The sequence below is a fragment of the Choloepus didactylus genome, chromosome 20 (assembly GCF_015220235.1).
Source record: "Choloepus didactylus isolate mChoDid1 chromosome 20, mChoDid1.pri, whole genome shotgun sequence".
Classification (NCBI taxonomy): Eukaryota; Metazoa; Chordata; class Mammalia; order Pilosa; family Megalonychidae; genus Choloepus; species Choloepus didactylus.
Genome location: NC_051326.1, coordinates 35,383,484 through 35,404,427, shown reverse-complemented (window position 1 = coordinate 35,404,427; position 20,944 = coordinate 35,383,484). Strand labels below are relative to the sequence as shown.

The 20,944-nt window shown below is 41.8% G+C and overlaps 1 protein-coding gene and 1 long non-coding RNA gene across 3 annotated transcripts in view; both read right to left on the bottom strand.

Annotated features, from left to right (window-relative positions):
* PRSS55 (serine protease 55) overlaps positions 1 to 100 on the bottom strand; it is a 33,066-nt gene extending 32,966 nt beyond the window's left edge. The window contains exon 1 of the mRNA XM_037812782.1: positions 28 to 100. Within this exon, the coding sequence (XP_037668710.1) occupies positions 28 to 100 (73 nt within the window). The remainder of the gene's footprint in view (positions 1 to 27) is intronic.
* Positions 101 to 13,289: 13,189 nt separating this feature from the next.
* Positions 13,290 to 20,944, bottom strand: part of LOC119516871 — a 28,188-nt gene continuing 20,533 nt past the window's right edge. For both annotated transcript variants that reach the window (XR_005213389.1, XR_005213391.1), the window contains 2 exons: positions 14,254 to 14,479; positions 13,290 to 13,696 (listed from right to left, as the gene is read on the bottom strand). This is a non-coding gene — a long non-coding RNA (uncharacterized LOC119516871). The remainder of the gene's footprint in view (positions 13,697 to 14,253; positions 14,480 to 20,944) is intronic.

Below are 20,944 nucleotides of genomic sequence, written 5' to 3'. Positions count from 1 at the left end.
TGGCCCCTGGGAGAGGCGTCCACCTACCGATGCTTTTGCCCTCGGCCTGGGACATGAGCAGCAAAACTGGTAACAGGAGCATGTGCTTGACTTTGCTCATGGGCCTGGAGGTGACGGAGGCTGGGGTGGAGGGAGTGATGCTGATGGAGCCTTCCTCCTTACAACTACATTCTGACAGGCGACCTCACAAAGGGCTATGGGTTTGAGAACTCAGACTGAGCTCACGCCAACTCATTTTCCTTCCACTTTGTTTCTAAGATGGTTGCAGAAAGGGACCTCATCCTTAAAGCTCTTCTTACCAGAACTTGCCTTCCCGTGGACCTGGCCGTGGCCTGCCCTTCGCTGGGCCCTGTGTGGATACTTTGCTTTTGGTTCCTTCACATCCAGCCTCGTGATGCCCTTTTTTAAAGCACAAATGCCTCCTCTTCCAGGGGGTCTTTCTGCCTACCCCCACCCCCCATAATCCCCAACCCCCAATCTTGCTCCCAGCTCACTTCCCAAGAAGTGTTTCTACTTGAGCATATAACTTACTGGAGAATATTTTTTATTATCTTAACTGCTGGTCCTAGAATTCTTCTTAAGGAGATTATTAACTTGGTGTTAAAAACATAGACCCTGATAAACTCTTGGTGACTGAAAGTAAAATTTCTACAGCTTGATGTTGGCACTAAGGCAGCAGGGAAGAGGCGTTGAGGAGAGGAATGTGCATTTCCAGAGAGGGGCAGGGGGTGGAGAGGAGAGAGGCTGGAGCTCTGCTGGGAGCACAGGAAGGTGCAGGGAGAAGAGCCCCGGACAGGGTGCCTGGGAAGCCTCTGGAGAGGGGGCTGCCCCAAGGGGATTGCTAGAGCATTTTACAAGAAGTGGGGTTCACCCCAGATTGGCACTGACATTCTACTGTGCCCACACATGCTGTGGCAAGAGCTTGTTTTTGTTTTGCATGAGCAACTAGGGCAGAATAATGAAGGAGCTGAATTTTGTGTTTGGAATCCAGATAGTCCGTGGAGGAAGGTAGAGACACAGGGGATTGAGAGGAAACGATCCTCCTGGCAATTCTCAGAAATACTGGGGCATCTTTTGGATTTCACATGCCATGAAATTGGGAGGTTCGAGGTAAGTTTTAAACACAAGCACATATCCAGAGCTTTCCTGGCTTTTGAGCTGTAGATAAAAATCTACCTATATAAATGCATTTTTTTTTACCTGCCTCCCCCCTACTCGCTCCCCTTTCTCCCCGCCCTGCATCTTCTCCTCCCCTCTCCCCCTTTTTATCCCCCCATCCCCCTCCCACCCTCATGATAGTGTGTAGTGGTTCAGAGTTCAGGCTCTGGAGTCAAGTCCACAGGCTCCCATCTCATCTCTACCATCACTTAGCTACGTGATTTTGGGCAAATCACTCCAAGCCTTACTACTGTCATCCATAAAAATGGGGTAATAATAGTATCTACTTCCTAGGATTGTGGTGAGGATTAAATGGATTAATATATATGAAGCTCTTGGAATTGTGTCTGGTAGGAAGTGCATACGCATTCTGATTACAACACCCAGGTAAGCAGCCACTCTGGGCTGAGCGAAGTCTTTTAGCAAGGACCAACTGTCTCATCTTTGTGTTCCCCAGAGCACCTAGCACAGCTCCTAGCACCTAGCAGTAATCAAGACATCGCTGACCAATGGAAGAATAAATAAATAAAATGCCTTTGTGATCTGTCCAACCTTTTTTTTATTAGTTTTATTGAGATATATTCACATACCCTATGATCACCCACAGTGTACACTTATTCACAGCACCAACATATAGTTGTGCATTCATCACCAGAATCAATTTTTGAACATTTTCCTTATTCCAAAAGAAATAAAAATAATAGTAAAAAAAAAAAAAAAACACTTAAACACTCCATCCCCCCCACCCCACCCCATTCTTCATTTATGTTTTGTCCCCATTTTTCTACTCATCTGTCCACACACTGGATAAAGGGAGTGGGAACCACCAGGTTTTCACAATCACACAGTCTCACCATGTAAGCTATGAGTCATACAATTGCCTTCAAGAATCAAGGCTACTGGGTTGCAGTTAGACAGTTTCAGGTATTTCCTTCTAGCTATTCCAATACACCAAAAACTAAAAATGGATATCTAATATAACACATAAAAACAACCTCCAGAATGATCTCTTTACTCCATTTAAAATCTCTCAACCACTGAAACTTTATTTTGTTTCATTTCTCTTCCCTCTTTTGGTCCAAGAAGGCTTTCTCAATCCCACCGAGCTCATCACCGCGAGTCATGCCCCACATTGCCAGGGAGATTTACACCCCAGGGAGTCACGTCCCACATAGGGAGGAGGGCAGTGAGTTCATCTGCTGTGTGCTGCCCAACCTTTTAATTTTTGGTCCAAATCCCCCTTCTTGTTCTCACCAGAACACCCTATGCTCCAGCCACCCTGAAACTCTCACTCTGCCTCAACACACTGAGAAAGCCTCCTCTGCACCCCGGCTTTAGTGCCTGCTCTTCTCTCTGTCAAAAAGTGCCCTCCTGCTCTACCAGCTTCTTTACCTGGTGAGCAACAATCATCCTTTGTGGCCCGGAGCAAAGGTCACATCTTTGGAGGAAGTTGTCCCTGGAAAGCTTCGGCCCACCTCCTGCTCTCTCTTGTGGTGCTCAGGCCACACTTGGGGCCTAGCCCTGCTCATTTGGTGTTATTTGTTCACAGGTCCTGCCCTCTCATTAGAACAAGCACTGGCCTTGTCTCATTTTGCTCTGTGCCCCCAGGGCACCGGCATGTCAGAGTGCTCCCTGAAAGCGGGTGTAAGGCCTCAGCGAGGGGCTGCCAGGCTGGGCCCTGGAGAATAGGGAGGGGAGCTCCCGCAGTCCTCAGTCCCCCACCCCTCCCCACCAGCCCTAACGCCTGCAGGCTGTACTTCACCAGGACTCGGACCTGGGCCCCAGGCGTGGACTTCCCAGGTTGGGTTCAGAAGCCGTGGCCTCCCCTTGCTCCCTGCTCAGCAGGTGACCATTCCTACTCCCACCACTTTCTTAGTTTATTCCACGTGGCCCCCAAATCACCGGATAGGCCCTTGTCCAGTCCTAAGGATAGAAACACCAGATTCAGAGATGGAAATGCCTCACTCACGACTTCACTGTATGTCTGGGACTCAGTTATGGGATTTGTACCTTTTTATTTTATTTTTTTTAACTTCCCAGGGCACTGGCTTGGGTGGATTTTACCTACACATCCTCAGGACTGCCTTGCTGACCACTGGCCAGGCCCAGTGCTTGGAAGTGAATTATGTGCTAATTTCAGTTCCCAAAGTGACCTCAGGTAATCGTCCGGGCAGCCAAGTCAACCCTGACCAGCCCTGCTCTTTCGGAATTCTCATCTATAAAATAGGGACAGGAATGCTCAGTTCAGGAAAGGCTGCTGTGAGGCTCAAAACCAGAGCCCTGTGACTGGGAGGGGGATCCCTCCTCCCGGCACTCAGGGTGTGTCTCTACTTTCTGGGGAGGAGATCTACCAGGACACTTACTTACCCTTTTCCCGTTGGGAGTCCAGGAGTCCGCGGGAGGGCTGGGCCGATGCCCACCTGCTCTGAATAAAACCTCATCTACCTCCTCAAACAGAACATGGCCTGGCCCCGAGGAAGGCCTTTCTTTGCTGGAATCTGGGTGAATGTCCCCAAGTGCCCAGGGCCATCCTGGCCCTGGTCCCACCACTTAACCTTTGCTGCCTTGACTTCAAGGCTGACACACTGGGAAGTTCCCTGACTTTCCCTCTGCCCTCTTTGTACTCAGTTCTTGCCCTTGAAATGTTTCTCCCTCAGGTGCCTCTGTTTGCCCTCCATTGGGTCTGCAACCCACGCCCCACCTGCTGAATGCAAATGACTTTCTCCTTTGCTCGGTTTTGTGGGTTCTTGGATGGGGGCGTGGAAGGGAGGAGAAGCCCAGGTTCTGAGTCTGACTGTTCCCCGGAGTTGGGAATTGGTGGATGGAGAATGATAGCTAATCTCACTGACGGGGAGGCAGGGATGATGGGAGCATCCACTTTAAGTGGCTGCTGATTTTCTACAAAGGTATCTGAACAAAATCACAGCTCACCACCAGATTCACTTCCTTCTGAAGACCACCCCTTCCTCCCATTGAGTCTGTATTTCGCCTATTAACAAGGCTTGGCCTCTATTTCTCAACATTCACTGTCCAGTATTTGTTTGCAAATCTTCTTCACAATAACAATGAATTGCACCAGGCCCTGACTGGAGGAGAGCCAGTATGCCCAGCCACACAGACTATGCACAACTCCAGGGGTGCTACTCAGTCAGGCTACGACGGGAATGGCTACCTCTAGACACGGGCAAACATGGAGACCTGGAGTGGGGAGAGAAATTTCAGTATACCCTACTCGATAATCAATCTGTTGAAATTCAAAGTGGAAAGAAGACAGATGATACCGTAGGAGTGGTCATGGTGTCCCAGGGACTGCTGCCTGGCTGTTTCTCAGGAGGCCTCCAGTGTGACACTGGTGTCTTGACCAGTCCTGGCCAGTGGTTCTCTAACTTCAGTGTGTAGCCTTGAGAGCTTGTTTGGTGCAGATTAGGGTTACCAGATTTATCAAATAAAAATATGGGATAATTTTTTAGTGTAATTATGTCTCAAATATTGCATAGGGCATGCTTACACTAAAAATTATTCATTGTTTTTCTGAAATTCCAATGTAACTGGGCACCTGTATTTTAGCTGGCTATAGTACAGATTTCCAGGCTTAGCCCTTTGATCCAGGGGATAGGATGGGGCCACGTCTAAGCACGTTTAACAACTCTCCCAGATGATTGCAATGTGGATCCTCTTTGGACAACTTTGAGAAATCAGGCCTAGTGTAGAGAGCTTTGCTAGGGTTGCTCAGAAGCTGTGGACTGGATTATGACTCTCACCTGGGAAATCTAGAGGCCCAGAGCATGGTTGACCAAGGGCTTTGGTTCTGGGAGGGACGTTGCTGTGTAGAGACTGGCCTTTAACTCCCACCGTTTGTCCTTGGACTCAGTGTGGGTGACAGAGGGGAAGAGGTGCTGTAGGTGGTCTTGGGATCTATCCCACAGGGCTTCCTGGGGGGACAACAAAACTTCAGAAGAAAGAGGCTGGGGATGTACCACCAGATGCTCAGGGGCTGGGAAAGAGCAGAAAGTGATCTCTTGGGATAGAGATAATCCCACCTGAGTCAGGAACTGCAGAAGAATGCAGCAGACCATCCAAGAGCTCTTGGAACCACCACAAGAGTCAGCTTTAAATTCCTGCCAGGCCCAGAGAACAGTAAACCAAGTCTGGGCTTTCTCACCTTTACCTGCACCCTGCCCCCAGCCTAGGTCCCCAGCAGGAACGAAACAGCAGCTCAAGTTGAGGGGAAGGTGGGCAAAGCCAGAGTGGAGAGAAAGTTCACCCCTTGTTTTAGTTTTCTAGGCTGCTTAAGCAAATACCATGAAATGGATTGGTTAAACAATGGGAATTTATTAGCTTATGGTTTTGAGGCCGGGAAAATGTCCAAATCAAGGCATCATCGAGGTGATGCTTTCTCTCCAAGACTGTGGCTTTTCTGGGGCTGGCTGCTGGGGACCTATGTTCCTTAACTTGTCACATGGCAACGCACATGGTGGCATCTTCTAGTCTCTTCCTTCTCTTCCGGGTTTCGTTTAAGCTTCTTGCTTCCTGTGGCTTTCTCTCTCTCTGCCTGAATTTCATTCTCTTATAAAGGACTCTAGTAATAGTATTAAGACCCATCCTGATTGAGGTGGATCACATTTTAACTGAAGTATCCTCATCAAAAAGTCCTACTTATAATGGATTTACACCCACAGGAATAGATTAATTTAAGAACATGTTTTTCTGGGATACATACAGCTTCAAATCCTTCCCTGCTGCTGGCTGCTCACCTACTCAGACCTGGGCTGGAAGAGGAGATTTAATGTTGAGTCAGATTCCAAGTTTGGAGTGTTACCAGGGTTTGGATATTCTAATACCTAAATTGAAACTCAGTTTGTGACTTCAGTGACTGTAGGACTATAGGACTGTATTCTTTATTACCTAAGAATAATCAGAAAATCATGGGCCCAGCTGGAGTTTTGGGGGGCAGGGCAGAGGTGGTGGGGGACAGGGTGAATTATCCCCACTGAATGGCGTTAAAAAGGATGGTGGGGAACAGAAATGAAGTTGTGTTTTGGTCATAATCCATGTGTTGTACTTGTTCCAACATAGCAGCTGCATTACCCTTCCGTTCCTCATTGCCTTTGCTGCAAGGTTTTTCTTTACATCTGGTGGGAAAGGCCTAATTGAAGCTTCTTGACTTTTATATTTACATATAGCGTGTTTGGAAAATTTACTAAATTGTCCAAGCCTGGGAAAGTCCAATGTAAGGCAGTTATCTAGAATAGGGGGACAAATATCTTGTTCAACCACCACGATTCCTCTCCCCACCCCAGCTCTAGTGACAGATATGGCTAATTAATCATAACTCCTTCCAGCTGAACTGAAAATTGGACTCAATCTTTTCCAGTGTAGCAAGTGAAGGAATCATTACTGCTGATCCCACGACACTCATTTGTCATTCTTGGACTTCGTTTGGCAAGGGCCTTCCCAAAATCCGGGAAGGACAAAGGCCAGTGACTTTGGAAGGATGCAACTGGTCTCTTCTACATTGTTCACTCTGGAACTTGGTACTGCTAAGGGTTGTCATTCTGTTTCTATAGTATTGTATCCTTTAGGAGGTGGTTTGCATTTTAGTAGGGCATGAGTTCTGGAGTCAGACATACCTAGCTTCAAATCCTGGCTCTCCCACTTCCCTGCTAGGGATGTACCCTAGACAGTTTATTTAACCTCTCAGAGGTTCACTTTGCTTCTCTCTACAAAAGAGATAATAACAGGACCTCCCTCTTAGCGCTGATGTGAGGGTCAGCTGTGATCATGGTGACTGCTGCATAGTAAGCAATCCAAAAAATGTTTGCTGTGATGGTAGCAATAATGTTATGCTGCCTAGTTTACAACTTAAACTACAAAGTTTGCATTTTAAGCCACTAACAGATCAGTCACAGGTTTGTCTCAAGTGTACAGAATCTTGGAGATCATCTTCCCTCTAATCCTCTTGGGTTCCAAGTCAGGCACTTGGGGTGCTGGGAAGAGGGGTGCCGAGAAGGGAGGGGGCTGGTTTGTTCTGATGCTTTACTGGGTGCTGAGGTTTTTGCATTTGCCTTCACATTGAATCCTCAGAACAACCGTGTGAACTAGATCAAGTTAGCCCCATTTCTCGTTTTATGGAGAAGGAAATGGGCTCAGACAAGTTAAGGTACTGGGCCAAGATCACACAATTACTGATTATATTGGAACCCAAGTGTGCCTGGCTCCAGAGGCCATGCTGCTCCTGAAATGTGCTTTTAGACATACAATCATATTTAATCCTCACATTAGTTGGCTTAATCCTCTCAAAAACCCTGTGAGAGCAGAGGAAACTTCCAAAATTTAAATGACTTGTTCAAGATAATACAGCTGCTCAGGGGCAGAGCCAGGAGTAGAACACAGGTCTGCTTCACCTCTTGGACATGAACAGCTCAACCTCCAACTTGGGTGGGAGGTAAGTCACTTCTCTTCTCAAGATCTTCTTTCATTCATTCATCCATTCCTACTATTTATAAAGTGCCTCATATGTGCTAGGCACTGTTCTAAGAACTGGGCATACAGCAATAAAAAATAAAAAGTCCTTACCCTCACTGAGGTTACACTCTAGTGGGAGAGATAGAGAGTACATACTGAAGACATGTAACTATGTCAAGTGGTGATAAGTGCTATGGAAAAAAGGTAAAGCAGGGAAAGGTGTTTTGGTTTGCTAAAGCAGATGGAATGTAATATACCAGAATTGGGTTGGCTTTTTCAGTGGGGATTTATTAGGTTGCAGATTTGCAGTTCTAAGCTCATGAAAATGTCCAAATTAAGGCATCAACGGGTAGATACCTTCTCTGAGGAAAGGCCAATGGCATTTAGGGTTCCTCTGTCACATGGGAAGGCACATGGCAACAACTGCTGGTCCCTCTTCTCCTGGGTTCTGGTTTCAAAATGGCTGTCTCCAAAATATCTCTGGGTTTCTATCTCTCACCTTCTCTGAGCTCTCTCTCTCCATGAGCTGTCTTAACGGATTCCAGTAAAGGATTAAGACCCACCTTGAACGGGCAGGGTCTCATCTCCACGGAAACAACCTATTCAAAAGGTCCCACCCACAGTAGATCTGTCTCCACAAGATTGAAGGAAAAGAGCATTGGCTTTTCTAGGGTACATAACAGATTCAAACCAGCACAAAAGGGTATAGGAAATGCAGGCTGGAGAAGGGGGCAATTGTTTTCAATCGGGTATTGGGAGAGCCTAACTGACAAGGTGACATTTGAGAAGAGACCTAAAAAAAGAAGGGAGCCATCCTTGTAGATAACTGATGTTTCAGGCAAAGGTTACTTCATTCATTCAATTATCCATTCATTCATTCTTTGAATGAGTAGGACTGCGGTATGAACGAGAGGAGATAGGGTGGTGTTGGAGGGTAATACAAGATAGAAGAATTTGGGGGCTTTTTACTTGTTTATTTTGAAGGTTTTAGGACGGGGATGACTAGAGCATCTTTAAGTGCTATTGAGAAGGATGTGGAAGAGAACCAAAGGCTGAAGATGAGGGAGAGAGAGAATATATAATCGAAAGCTTCAGATTCCTGTGGAAGTGGGAGGGGTGGGATTCAGAACACACATGAAGGGATTTTCCTCAAAGAGGAGGCATCTCTGCTCCTTGCAACACTCCCATCTCCTCTGACAATCGCCAGCCTCCCTTCCCAGCTCTTCCTGCCCTATGTGATCTGTAATTGTTGTGAGTTCCTCAGAGCTCAGTCCTAAACCCTCTTTGCTTCTCAGGCTACATGGCTATCTCACACATCTCCATAACTCCAACTTATCCTATACCCCCAAATTTTCCCCTCGTTTCAGAGCTGTATTTGCATCTGCTTGCCCATCCCAGCAATCCAATCAATTCCTAATACCATGATATTCAATCTCTTTAGTATCTCTCAACTCCAACTACTCTCTGCATCCCCACCCTCTCTTCCCTACTTTAGGCCACCATCATCTTTCATCTGTATTATTGCCCACTTCCTAAATGATCTTCCTTTTTCTAGTTTCATCCTCCCTAAAATAATCTCCATGTTATACCTAGAGTAATCTTTTAATGGAAATGTGATCATGTGACCCATTTAATTCCACTCCCATCCTCCCTGCCATTAACCTCATGATGAAGTCCAAATCTCCCAACAAGGCTTATTGATATCTGGTTCTGGATGTCCAAAGACCCAAAGTTCTTTAATGCCAACAAAGACACTAAAATGAACAGCTCCTTAAATTGCTAAGAGTTGAGGGTGGGAGGTGAGTGTGCAGACAAATGTTTGTGCTGAAATGTTAGACCACTCCCTAGATAAGCCTAACATGGCCCTTCGGGAGTGTCCCTTTAGCAACCACCACAGAGTGAACACAAGGTAGTGAGGGACTGGGCTGTGCAGATCGGCTAAGCTGGCTGACCTGCATGCTCTGCTTCCTCCCTATGCCCAGGGCTTACTGTGATGTCACCCAGGACCAGCTGGGCCAGGCATTTGTGACGGCCCCATCTGAAGCAGCTGCAGCTGGCCTTTCACCAGTTTGGGCTAGAGGCAAAGGTTGGGCAATTCTGGACTGGGATGAAAAGAAGATGCTCCAGCTTCTAATTCCACTGCTCATGGCACTCAAGGGACATACCCAAGAAGATCCAGGTCTGTGCCAGGCTAATGCAGAGCAGAGGTTGAGAAAGCCCTGCAACCTCTTACTCGGCTTGTACAGAGTTGATTAGAGATGTGATGGGGGCCAAGTTAGAGCAAATAGCTCAGAAAATGAGTACACAGGAATCTGAAGAGGTTTTAATTGATTAATCAAAGTAGGTGTACTGGGGTTAGTGAAAGCGCTATTTAAAATGATCCCCCGGGGTCTGGACCCAGAGTTCTGGAAGTACTGAGGAATTGGAGCTGCAATTTAGCACACATTTCCTTTTTTTACACATGCCTTATTTGATCTCTCTTTAGGGCTGATGTTGGTAATTTATAAGTTCTGTTTGGTCTGCCTGAGGAGAGTACAAAGGAAATAGGGACCATGGTCTTCTCAAAACCCTGGGAATGTTTCACCAGAATACTGTCCTTTTGAAGGGAGCCAGGGCAGGGGAGAAGGTCTATCCAGTTGGATAAAATCCTTTTGCATGTAAGAGTATCCTTGGATCTCAGTTGGATTCCTCCTCCTTTGTGGTAATCTTCTCAGAATTCAAAGCCTTTTTTAATTCCTGAGTCTGCATACATTTTTCCTGCAAAGATGTTCTAGTATCTGCTGTGAAGTTTAGTTGCATCCTCTTCTTGCCACATCAGAGGGGAAAAGGCACTGTGTGGTGAGGCTGCTCTTCTCTAACCTGCTCTAAGAGAGTCAAAGGGGCTCCAAAGGAAAAGCTTCCTGTCCTTCCCACAGCTGCCCAGGCCACTGGTTCTTTTTTTTTTACGCAATTTTACTGAGATATATTCACATAACATACAATCCTCCAAAGTGTACAATCAGTTGTTCACAGTATCGTCATATAGCTGTGCATTTATTACCACAATCTTTGAACATTTTCGTTACTCCAAAAAAATTAAAATAAAAAAGAACATCCAAAACATCCCATTCCCCTCCTCCCCCCATTGTTCATTTACTTTTTTTAAAATACAGTTTTATTGAGATATATTCACACACCCTACAGTAGTCCACAGTGTACAATTATTCTCAGCACCATCATACAGTTGTGCATTCATCACCAGAATCAATTTTTGAACCTTTTCTTTACTCCAAAATAATTACAAAAGCAAAAAATAACACATGAAACTTTCTATCCCCTCCATCCCACCCTATTCTTCATCTAATTTTTTTCCCCATTTTTTCACTCATCTGTCCATACCCTGGATAAAGGGAGTACAAGCCACAGGGTATTCATAGTCACTTAGTCACACTGTGCAAGCTACATAGTTATACAACAGTCTTCAAGAATCAGGGTCACTGGGTTGCAGTTCGACAGCTTCAGGATTCCCCTTTAGCTATTCCAATACACCAAAAACTAAAAATTGATATCTATATAGCACATAAGAATATCCTCCAGAGTGACCTCTCAACTCCATTTGACATCTCTAAGCCATTGGAACCTTATTTTGTTTCATCTCTCTTCCCCCTTTTGGTCAAGAAGATTTCACAATGCTGGGTGCACGCTCATCCCCAGGAGTCATTTGTCATGTTGCCGAGGGATTCACGCCCCTGGAGTCAGGTCCCTTATAGGGGGGAGGGTAGTGAGTTCACCTGCCGAATGGGCTTAGAGAGAGAGGGCCACATCTGAGCAGCAAAGAGGCTCTCTGGGCGAGACTCTTAGGCACAGTTATAAGCTCTTTGGACTGAGGGCTTGGCCCACCAAATTAGCAGTCCTCAATGTTTGTGAGAAAATCAGCAATACCGCAGGTGGGGAAATCCCACACTACCACATTTCTCCCCATTTCCTCTGGGTGGGGGTATGTGTGTGTGCAAATACACTTATACTCTCTGCCCATTTCACTCTGGGATGGACGGGGATTTCACCCCAGCCTGAACAAACTCTCTAAATCCCACTTCCCATTCAAAGCTCCATGCACTTGTTTGTTCAAACAAACTGATCATACAAGCTATATTATCTAGTGTGCTACGGAAAATATAGACCCTGCACCAAATAAACATCCCCTTCCTTGGTCTTGCACAAAAGTTGTAGTTTTAAAACCAAGTCAGTATTGTCTTTTCCCCTTTGGCCTGATTTGCCTTAGTCCTATCCAGATCCTCTTCATTCATACCTCTAATTAAAGTCTGAGTTCTTTTTCAGCTCTTTCAACAGTTGCTGTACGCGCTAATACTGACATTCGTAGATGTCAAGGTCTAGCTCCGAGTCTCAGGAGTCACACAGGTACCCAAAGTTCCAGAGACCGACCAGGTTATACGTAAGGAGCTCAGCATCACAGGATTTAGAGATAACGATTACAACTCAGGAATAGATGTGACTGCTCTAAGAGCTTACAATCTAGGGACTATTACAATAATCATCCCCCTGATAAGCTGTGCTCTAAGATTCGTTCCTCAGAGTTTACATATTACCGTTAGTCCATATTAGAGAGGCATTATAATGTTTGTCTTCTTGCTTCTGGTGTACTTCGCTTGAAATGCTGTACTCAAGATTCATTCACCTAGTTGCATGTCTCACAGCTTCATTTCTTCTCATAGTTGCTCAGTATTCCATTGTATGCACACACCACAGTTCACCATTCTGTTCATCAGTCGATGTACCCTTAGGCCACCTCCATCCACTGCAAATCATGAATACTTCCATGTGGCTTGAGTTTTAATATATAATTTTCCTATCACTTTGTTGGGAATTGTAAAATAACTTTAAAGACTTTGAGGAGAGATAGTTTATAAATACACTCACAATCACGCAATATACAGAGACGCTCTCCTTGATACATATTGAAATTGACCAAAATAAATTTTACAAAACAGAAAAATATCATCATGCTGAAATTAGAAGAACCAAACTCATGCTTCAAACTTTGAGGATTTTCAGCCAAAGACATTATAATTTTACCAGACTGAAAGAAGACACTGAGAATCAACATGCAGTAACTCTGTTCTAGAATAACTTCCAGTATGATGTACTGAAAACAAAATGAAAAAAAGAAGTCCATATGGTCTCTCTCCTAATGTCAAGAACCAGTGACCTGATGATACTGTAAACAACTGATGGTACACTGTAGATGACTGTATGGCATTTGAATATATCCCTATGAAATTGCAGGGAAAAAAATAAACAGAGGGACACAAGTGCTGGAGAGAACTTGGAGGGAGAGATGTACGTATTCACTGTTGGTGGGGAAGTAGAATGGTGTAGCCTTTCTACTTATGCTATCGTTTTTGGAGTAAGGAAAATGTTCAAAAATTGATTGTGGTGATGAATGCACAACCATATGATGGTACTGTGAATGACTGTACACCGTGGATGATTATATGGTATGTGAATATATCTCAGTAAAACTGAATTTTTTTTAAAAAAGGAAAACATTAAAAAAAACTCAACCCACAAACCCAATTTTGTTTTAAAACTACTGAGTTTTATTGAAACTGCCTAAGTATATTAACAAAGGGCAAGAACAACTCAATGGAATATAGCATACATTCCAGGATCTGAGAACAATTAGGAAAAAAATTCAGGCTGGTGCATCCATGGAAAATGCCCAGCTAATGGAAATCCTTGATGGGACAGTCTCTAAGGATTTTCTGCTCACAAGGCAGAAAGGTGACAATGAGTTCCCATGAGCGCTAATATAAATAAGGTATAGAAAGTATATGAAGGAAAATGGAAGTTGTTTCTTTCACCAAGATGGGAATGTGTCCTGAGAAGTGACCCTAAATACATTAATCCTCAGTGTTGCAATGGCCAGAAGGGACAACAAAGCCTGAGTAGCACAACTGTGTGTTGAAGGTGGTTCAGTGCCAACTTCAGTGTCTCTAGAGCCAGACTTCCTGGTTTCAAATCCTGCTTGTAGCACTTACTCGCTGTGTGGCCATAAGGAAGCCATTTTACCTCTCTGTGAAATGGAGATAATTACAGAACCTGTCTCATAAGTAAGGAATAAAAGGGTCAATCTGCACAACATAAAGAACTTAGAGCAGTGCCTAGTCCATAATGAGTACTGGTTCCCTGAGGATGGGACTGTGGATTTTTTCCCATGGAAGGAAGAACACTGAATCAGGAATGTGCAAAACTCGGTTTGAATCCCAAATTTACTAGTAGGTCACACACTACCCTAAACCTGGTAGATCTTCAACAAATATTTCTAAATGAAGGAATAACTGATAGATCTTTATCACTACCCATGTTTAACTAGTAAAAGGAGTTTTCTGAGATTTCATGTCTGCAAAACGAAGACTTTCTGATTCAGTCTCCTAAACTAAATTTCTAGAGCACAATTTGAAGATCTGATAAGCTAAACCTGGGATAAATAAAATCATGAGTAATAAACCTTTATAAATGATTACTCCAAAATTTCGTATAAGCTGAAATTATAAAGTTTTCAAAACATTCAGAAAAAGTATAGCTTTTTTGTTTACTGATTAATTCCACACACCTTTATTGAATACTTACATGTTTAAAGATGATGAGATATGGTTTCTATCCTGAAGAAATTTATGGTCTAGTCAGGGAGACAGGCAGGTTAACAAATAATAGACGTAGTGCTCTGTTGAAGTGTTTTCAAGGTTCTTTGGGACTGCAGAGCTACAAATAACTGCCTTGGGTGATCCAGGAGGTCTTCACATAAAAGGTGAGTTCTTGAAACCTATGTAGTTTCCCAGGTGAGTGAGGGATGTACCTAAGGCAGACAGAACAGAATTGGTCAGAAGACAAAGGGGAGGATGTGCCCCCAGATCTGAAGGTAATTATGGATGATTTGCAGCACGGTGAAGTGTTACTGAGCAGTCGGAAGTGATGCTGCAAGGTAGGCAGGGGCCAGATCGTGGAGAGTCTATAAATCTTGCTGGGGAATGTGGCTTTGCCCTTTTTGGGGTCATGCAGAGGGGCCAACCAAAGGTTTTGAGAAGAAAATTAACAAAACATATTAACATGGTGGAAAGAGAACTGAGATGCTGAGGGGCTGAACTGTCGCCGAGGCAGAGGAGGAAAGATGCAAGGACTGTGTGTCTGTGTGTCAGGTCCGTGGGGGGAGTGGCAGAATGGGAAGGACCTTGGGGAAGAAGTGACCGTCTCAATGGGGAAGAAAATATCTCCAGCAGGATGGGGCGATCGATGCTCATTTATGTTCTGTATACACTGCACGATTTCACATGGAGGATGAACAGAACGGGGCATAGCAGTATTGAGAACAACTACTCAGAGTGACTGCAATATTCCATCAGGGGAAGACAGTGGGGTAGGAGCTTAAAAAGTGACTGCCAATTTCTGGAAAATGACATCTCCTAAAATAAATATATCTACCACTTTATTGTTCATAAACTTGGTGTCCTTGGTAATCTATATTCATTTGGTTTATGCATTTTGTCAGCCTAAAATATTAGTGGAATGCTCATTATTTGTTTAAATGTTACTAGCTGTGGAGTTTTCATTAGTGCTATGACTAAGTCTGTTAAATGATTCAACCACTGCAACCAGTTTTCTAGATTGAAATATTCTCTGGATGAAGAATTCAAGTTCTGAATTCAGATTTAGTTTAAAATTCCCAATATAAGAACAAGCCTTTGTCTCAGATATATTTGAAGCAGCAAGGGCATGTAGAGGGATGCCTACAACTGAGGTTTTTTAAAGCAGTTTTATTGAGATATATTCACATACCATACAATCCATCCAAAGTGTAAAAACAATGGCTTTTAGTATAATCACAGTTGTACATTCATCAATGCAATCAATTTTAGAACATTTTCATTACTCAAAAAAAACCCCACTCCCATCCCAGCCCGACCTAACCACTAATCTAATTCTGTATCTATAAATTTATTTATATTTACTTTTATAAATGGAATCTTTCAATATGTAGAACTTTACTATCTGGTTTATTTCACTTAGCATAATGTTTTTCTTTAAAAAAATTATTGGTATGGTCCTTTTTTAATTAGAGAGGTTGTAAGTTTACAGAAAAGTCATGTAAAATACAACATTCCCATATGCCCCCCTATTGTTGACACTTTGCATTAGTGTGGTGTCTTTGTTACAATGATGAAAGTATTACTGTTAAAGTATTACGATTAACTATAGTCCATAGTTTACATTAGGTGCATTTTTCCCATACACTACCCTATTATTAACACCTTGTAATAGTGTTGTACATTTGTTATAATTCATGAAAGAACATTCTTTTATTTGTACTATTAACCCCAGTCCATCATCCACAACAGGGTTCACTGTGTTACACAGATCCACGTTTTATTTCTAACTTTTCTTGTAGCAACACACAAGACCTCAGCCTTCCCCTTTCGACCACATTCACCAACATAATTCAGTGCTGTTAATTACACTCATAATAATTTGCTATCACTACTATCCATTTCCAAACATTTATAATCAAATACAAATTCTACACAAACTAAGCATGAGCACCCCTTTCTCTACCCCCAGTCTATCCCCTGATAACCTATATTCTAGATTCTAACTCTGTGAGTTTGCTTAATATAATTAGTTCATTTCAGTGAGATCATACAAAATTTGTCCTTTTGTGTCTGGCTTATTTCACTCAACATTATGTCCTCAAGGTTCATCCAGTTGTCACATGGATCAGGACTTCATTCCTTCTTATAGCTGAATAATATTCACATTTTGTTTATCCGTTCATTGGTTCGTGGACACTTGGGTTGCTTCCACCTTTTGGCAATTGTGAGAAATGCCACTATGAACATCAGTGTGCAAATGCTTGAAGTCCCTGCTTTCAGTTTTTCTGGGTATATACCTAGCAGTGGAATTGATAGATCATATGGCAATTCTATACTTAGCTTTCTGAGGAATACCCAGACTGTCTTTCACAGTGGCTGCACCATTTTGCATTCCTACCAGCAGTGAATTAGTGTCCCGCTTTCTCCAAATCCTCTCCAACACTTGTAGTTTACTGTCTTTTTAAAATAGCAGCCATTCTAGTAGATGCGAAATGATATCTCATGGTTTTGATTTGCATTTCCCTAATGCCTAGTGATTTTGAACATCTGTTCATGTGCTTTTTAGCCATTTGTATTTCCTCTTTGGAAAAATACCTATTCAAGTCTTCTGTCCATTTTTTAATTGGGTTGTCTTTTTATTGTTCAATTGTAGGATTTCTTTATATACTCTGGATACTAAACCCTTATCAGATACACGGTTTCCAAATATTTTCTCCCATTGAGTAGATTGCCTTTTCACTTTCTTGACATAGTCCTTTGAAACATGGAAGTTTTTAATTTTTAGGAGGTCCCATTTATCTATTTCTTCTTTTGTTGCTTGCGCTTTGGGTGTAAAATCTAAGAAACCATTGTCTACCACAAGAGCTTGAAGATGCTTCCCTACATTTTCTTCCAGGAGTTTTATGGTCTTGGTTCTTATAGTTACGTTTTTTATCCATTTTGAGTTACTTTTTTGGATAAAGTATGAGAAAAGGGTCTTTCATTCTTTTGCATATGGATATCCAGTTCTCCTTGTTGAAGAGACTATTCTGTCCTAGTTAGTGGACTTGACAGCCTTGTTTGAGTATCAATTATCCACAGATGTGATGGTCTATTTCTGAACTCTCAATTTTATTCCATTGGTCAATATATCTATCTTTATGCCAGTACCATGGTGTTTTGACCACTGTAGCTTTGTAACATGCTGTAAAGTCAGGAAGTGTGAGTCCTCCAACTTTGTTCTTCTTTTTCAAGATGGTTTTGGTTATTTGGAGCTGCTTACCTTTCCAAATAAATTTGATAAGTGGCTTTTCCAATTGTGCAAAGTAGGTTTTTGGAATTTTGATTTGGATTGCATTGAATCTGTAAATCAATTTGGGTAGAATTGACATCTGAACAATATTTAGTCTTCTAATCCATGAACACGGAATGTCCTTCCATTTATTTAGGTCTTCTTTTATTCTTTAATCAATGTTTTGTAGTTTTCTGTGTACAAGGCCTTTATATCTTTGGTTAAATTTATTCCTAGATATTTGATTCTTTTAGTTGCTATTGTAAATGGAATTTTTTCTTGATTTCCTCCTCAGTTTGCTAATTACTAGTGTATACAAAACACTACTGATTTTTGCACATTGATCTTGTACCCTGCCACTTTGCTGAATTTGTTTATTAGCTCTAGTAGCTTTGTTGTAGAGTTATGGGGACTTTCTCTATGTAGGATCATGTCATCCGCAAATAATGAAAGTTTTACTTCTTCCTTTCCAATTTCAATGCCTTTTATTTCTATTTCTTGCTTAACTGCTCTAGCAAGAATGTCTAGCACAATGTTGAATAACAATGGTGACAGTAGGCATCCTTGTCTTGTTCCAGATCTTAGAGAGAAAGCTTTCAGTCTCTCCCCATTGAGTATGATATTAGCTGTGGGTTTTTCATATCTGCCCATTACCATGTTGAGGAAATTTCCTTCTATTCCTATGTTTCTAAGTGTTTTTATCAAGAAACGATGCTGGATTTTCTCAAATTCCTTTTCTCCATTGAGATAATCATGTGTTTTTTCCCCTTTAATTTGTTAATGTAGTATATTATATTAATTGATTTTCTTTAATCAGCCTTGCATACCTGGGATAAATCCACTTGATCATGGTGTTTAATTCTTTTAATGGGCTGTTGGATTTGATTTGCAAGTATTTTGTTGAGCATTTTTGCATCTATATTCACTAAAGAAATTGGTCTGTAATTTTCTTTTCTTGTAGTTTCATTATGTGGCTTTGGTATTAGAGTGATTTTGGCTTCATAGAATTAGTTAGGTAGTGTTCCCTCCTCTTCATTTTTTTCAGAAGATTTTGAACAGAATTGGTATTAATTCCTCTTGGAATTCTTGGTAGAATTCACCTGTGAAACCATGTGTCCTTGGCTTTTCTTTCTTGGGAAGTTTCTGATGACTAATTCAATCTTTTTACTTGTAATTGTTCTTTTGAGGTTTCTCTTTCTTCTAGAGTCAGTGTAGGTTGTTCACGTGTTTCTAGGAATTTGTCCATTTCATCTAAGTTGTCTAATTGGCTGGCATACAGTTGTCATAGTATCCTCTTATGATCCTTTGTCTTTCTGTCCCCCCTCTCATTTCTGATTTTATTTGCATCTTCTGTCATTTTTTGTCAGTCTACCTAAGAGTTTGTTGTTTTTCTTGATCCTCTCAGAGCACCAACTTTTGGTTTTGTTAATTCTCTCTATTTTTTCAATTTAATTTATTTCTGCTTTCATCTTTGTTATTTCTTTCCTTCTGCTTGCTTTGGGAGTAGTTTGCTGTTCTTTTTCTAGTTCCTCCAGGTGTACAGTTAGATCTTTAATTTGAGCTCTTTCCTCTTTTTTAATTTTTGCATTTAGGGCTATAAATTTTCCTCTCAGCATTACACCCATTAGTGTTGATATGTTGTGCTCTCATTTTCACTCATCTTGAGATATTTACTGATTTCTCTTGCAATTTCTTCTTAGACCCACTGATCAAGAGTGTGTTGTTTAACCTCCATATACTTGTGGATTTTCCAGTTCTCTGACTGTTATAATTTCCAGCTTCATAACATTATGGTCAGAGAAGATGCTTTGTATGATTTCAATCTTTTTGAATTTATTGAGACTTGTTTGTGACCCCACATGTAGTCTATCCTGCAGAGTGATACATTCCTTGAGAGGAATGTATAGCCTGCTGTTTGGGGTTGCAACGTTCTGTATATGTCAGTTAGGTCTAGATCATTTATCATATTATTCAAGTTCTCTGTTTCCTTATTGAACGTCTGTCTAGATGTTCTATCTATTGATGTGAATGGTGTATTGAAGTCTCCAACTATTATTGTAGAGATGTCTATTTCTCCCTTCAGTTTTGCCAGTGTTTGCCTCATGTATTTTGGGGCACCCTGGTTAGGTGCATATTTATAATTGCTATTTCTTCTTAGTTAGATTGCCTAGAACAGTTTTGCATTTAAAGTCTATTTTTTCCAATATTACTATAGCTACCCTAGCACTTTTTTGGTTACTGTTTACATAGAATATGTTTTTTCCAACCTTTCACTTTCAACCTATTTGTGTCCTTGGGCCTAAAGTAAGTATCTTGTATGCAGCATATATATGGATCATTCTTTGCTATCCTTTTTGCCAATCTGTGTCTTTTGATTGGGGAGTTTAATACATTAACATTCAATGTTATTACTGCAAAGGGAGTACTTACTGCAACCATTTTATCCTTTGGTTTTTATATGTCATATCTTATTATTGTCTCTCTTTTTACCCTTTTAGTTACTCTTACTAATAATCTTCATTTCTAAACTCTCCTGCAAGCTTCTCTCTCCTGTTTCTTTCAGCCTGAAGAACTCCCTTTAGTATTTCTTGTAGGACTGGTCTCTTATTGATGAGCTCTCTCAGTTTCTGTTTATCTGGAATATTTTAAACTCTTCCTCATTTTTGAAGGACAGATTTTCAATCAAAGAATCTTGGCTGGCAGTTTTTCTCTTTCAATACCTTAAATATATCATACCACTGCCTTCTGGCATCCATGGTTTCTGATGAGAAATCGGCACTTACTCTTACTGCAGTTTCCTTGTATGTTATGAACACTTTTCTCTTGCTGCTTTCAGGATTCTTTCTTTATCTTTGGCATCTGACATTCTTATATTAGTATGTGCCCTAGAGTAGGTCTATTAGGATTGGTTCTGTTTGGAGAATATTGCACTTCTTCGACATGTTTATGTCTTTCATAAGAGTTGGGAAATTTTAGGCCATTATTTCTTAAGATATTCTTTCTGCCCCCTTTCCCTTCTCTTTCCTTCTGGGACACCCATGATATGTATGTTTGTGCGCTTTATGCTGTTCACTCAAATCTTTGAGACCCTGGTCAGTTTTTTCCATTCTTTTTTCTATCTGTTCTTCTTTCTGTAATATTTTGATTGTCCTATCTTCTAATTCACTGATTCTTTGTTCTGCCTGTTCAAATCTGCTGTTGTATGCATGTACTGTATTTTTAAAAATTCTCCTATTGTGACTTTCATTGCCATAAATTCTGTCATGTTTCTTTACATACTTTCAAATTGTTCTTTATGCTCACCTAATATCTTCATTACTTGCTCTATCAAAAACATAACTGGACCCTGTAAACAATTTTCCTTTGCAGCAAATACAACATTAAACTTTGTCAGTAGAAGGGGATG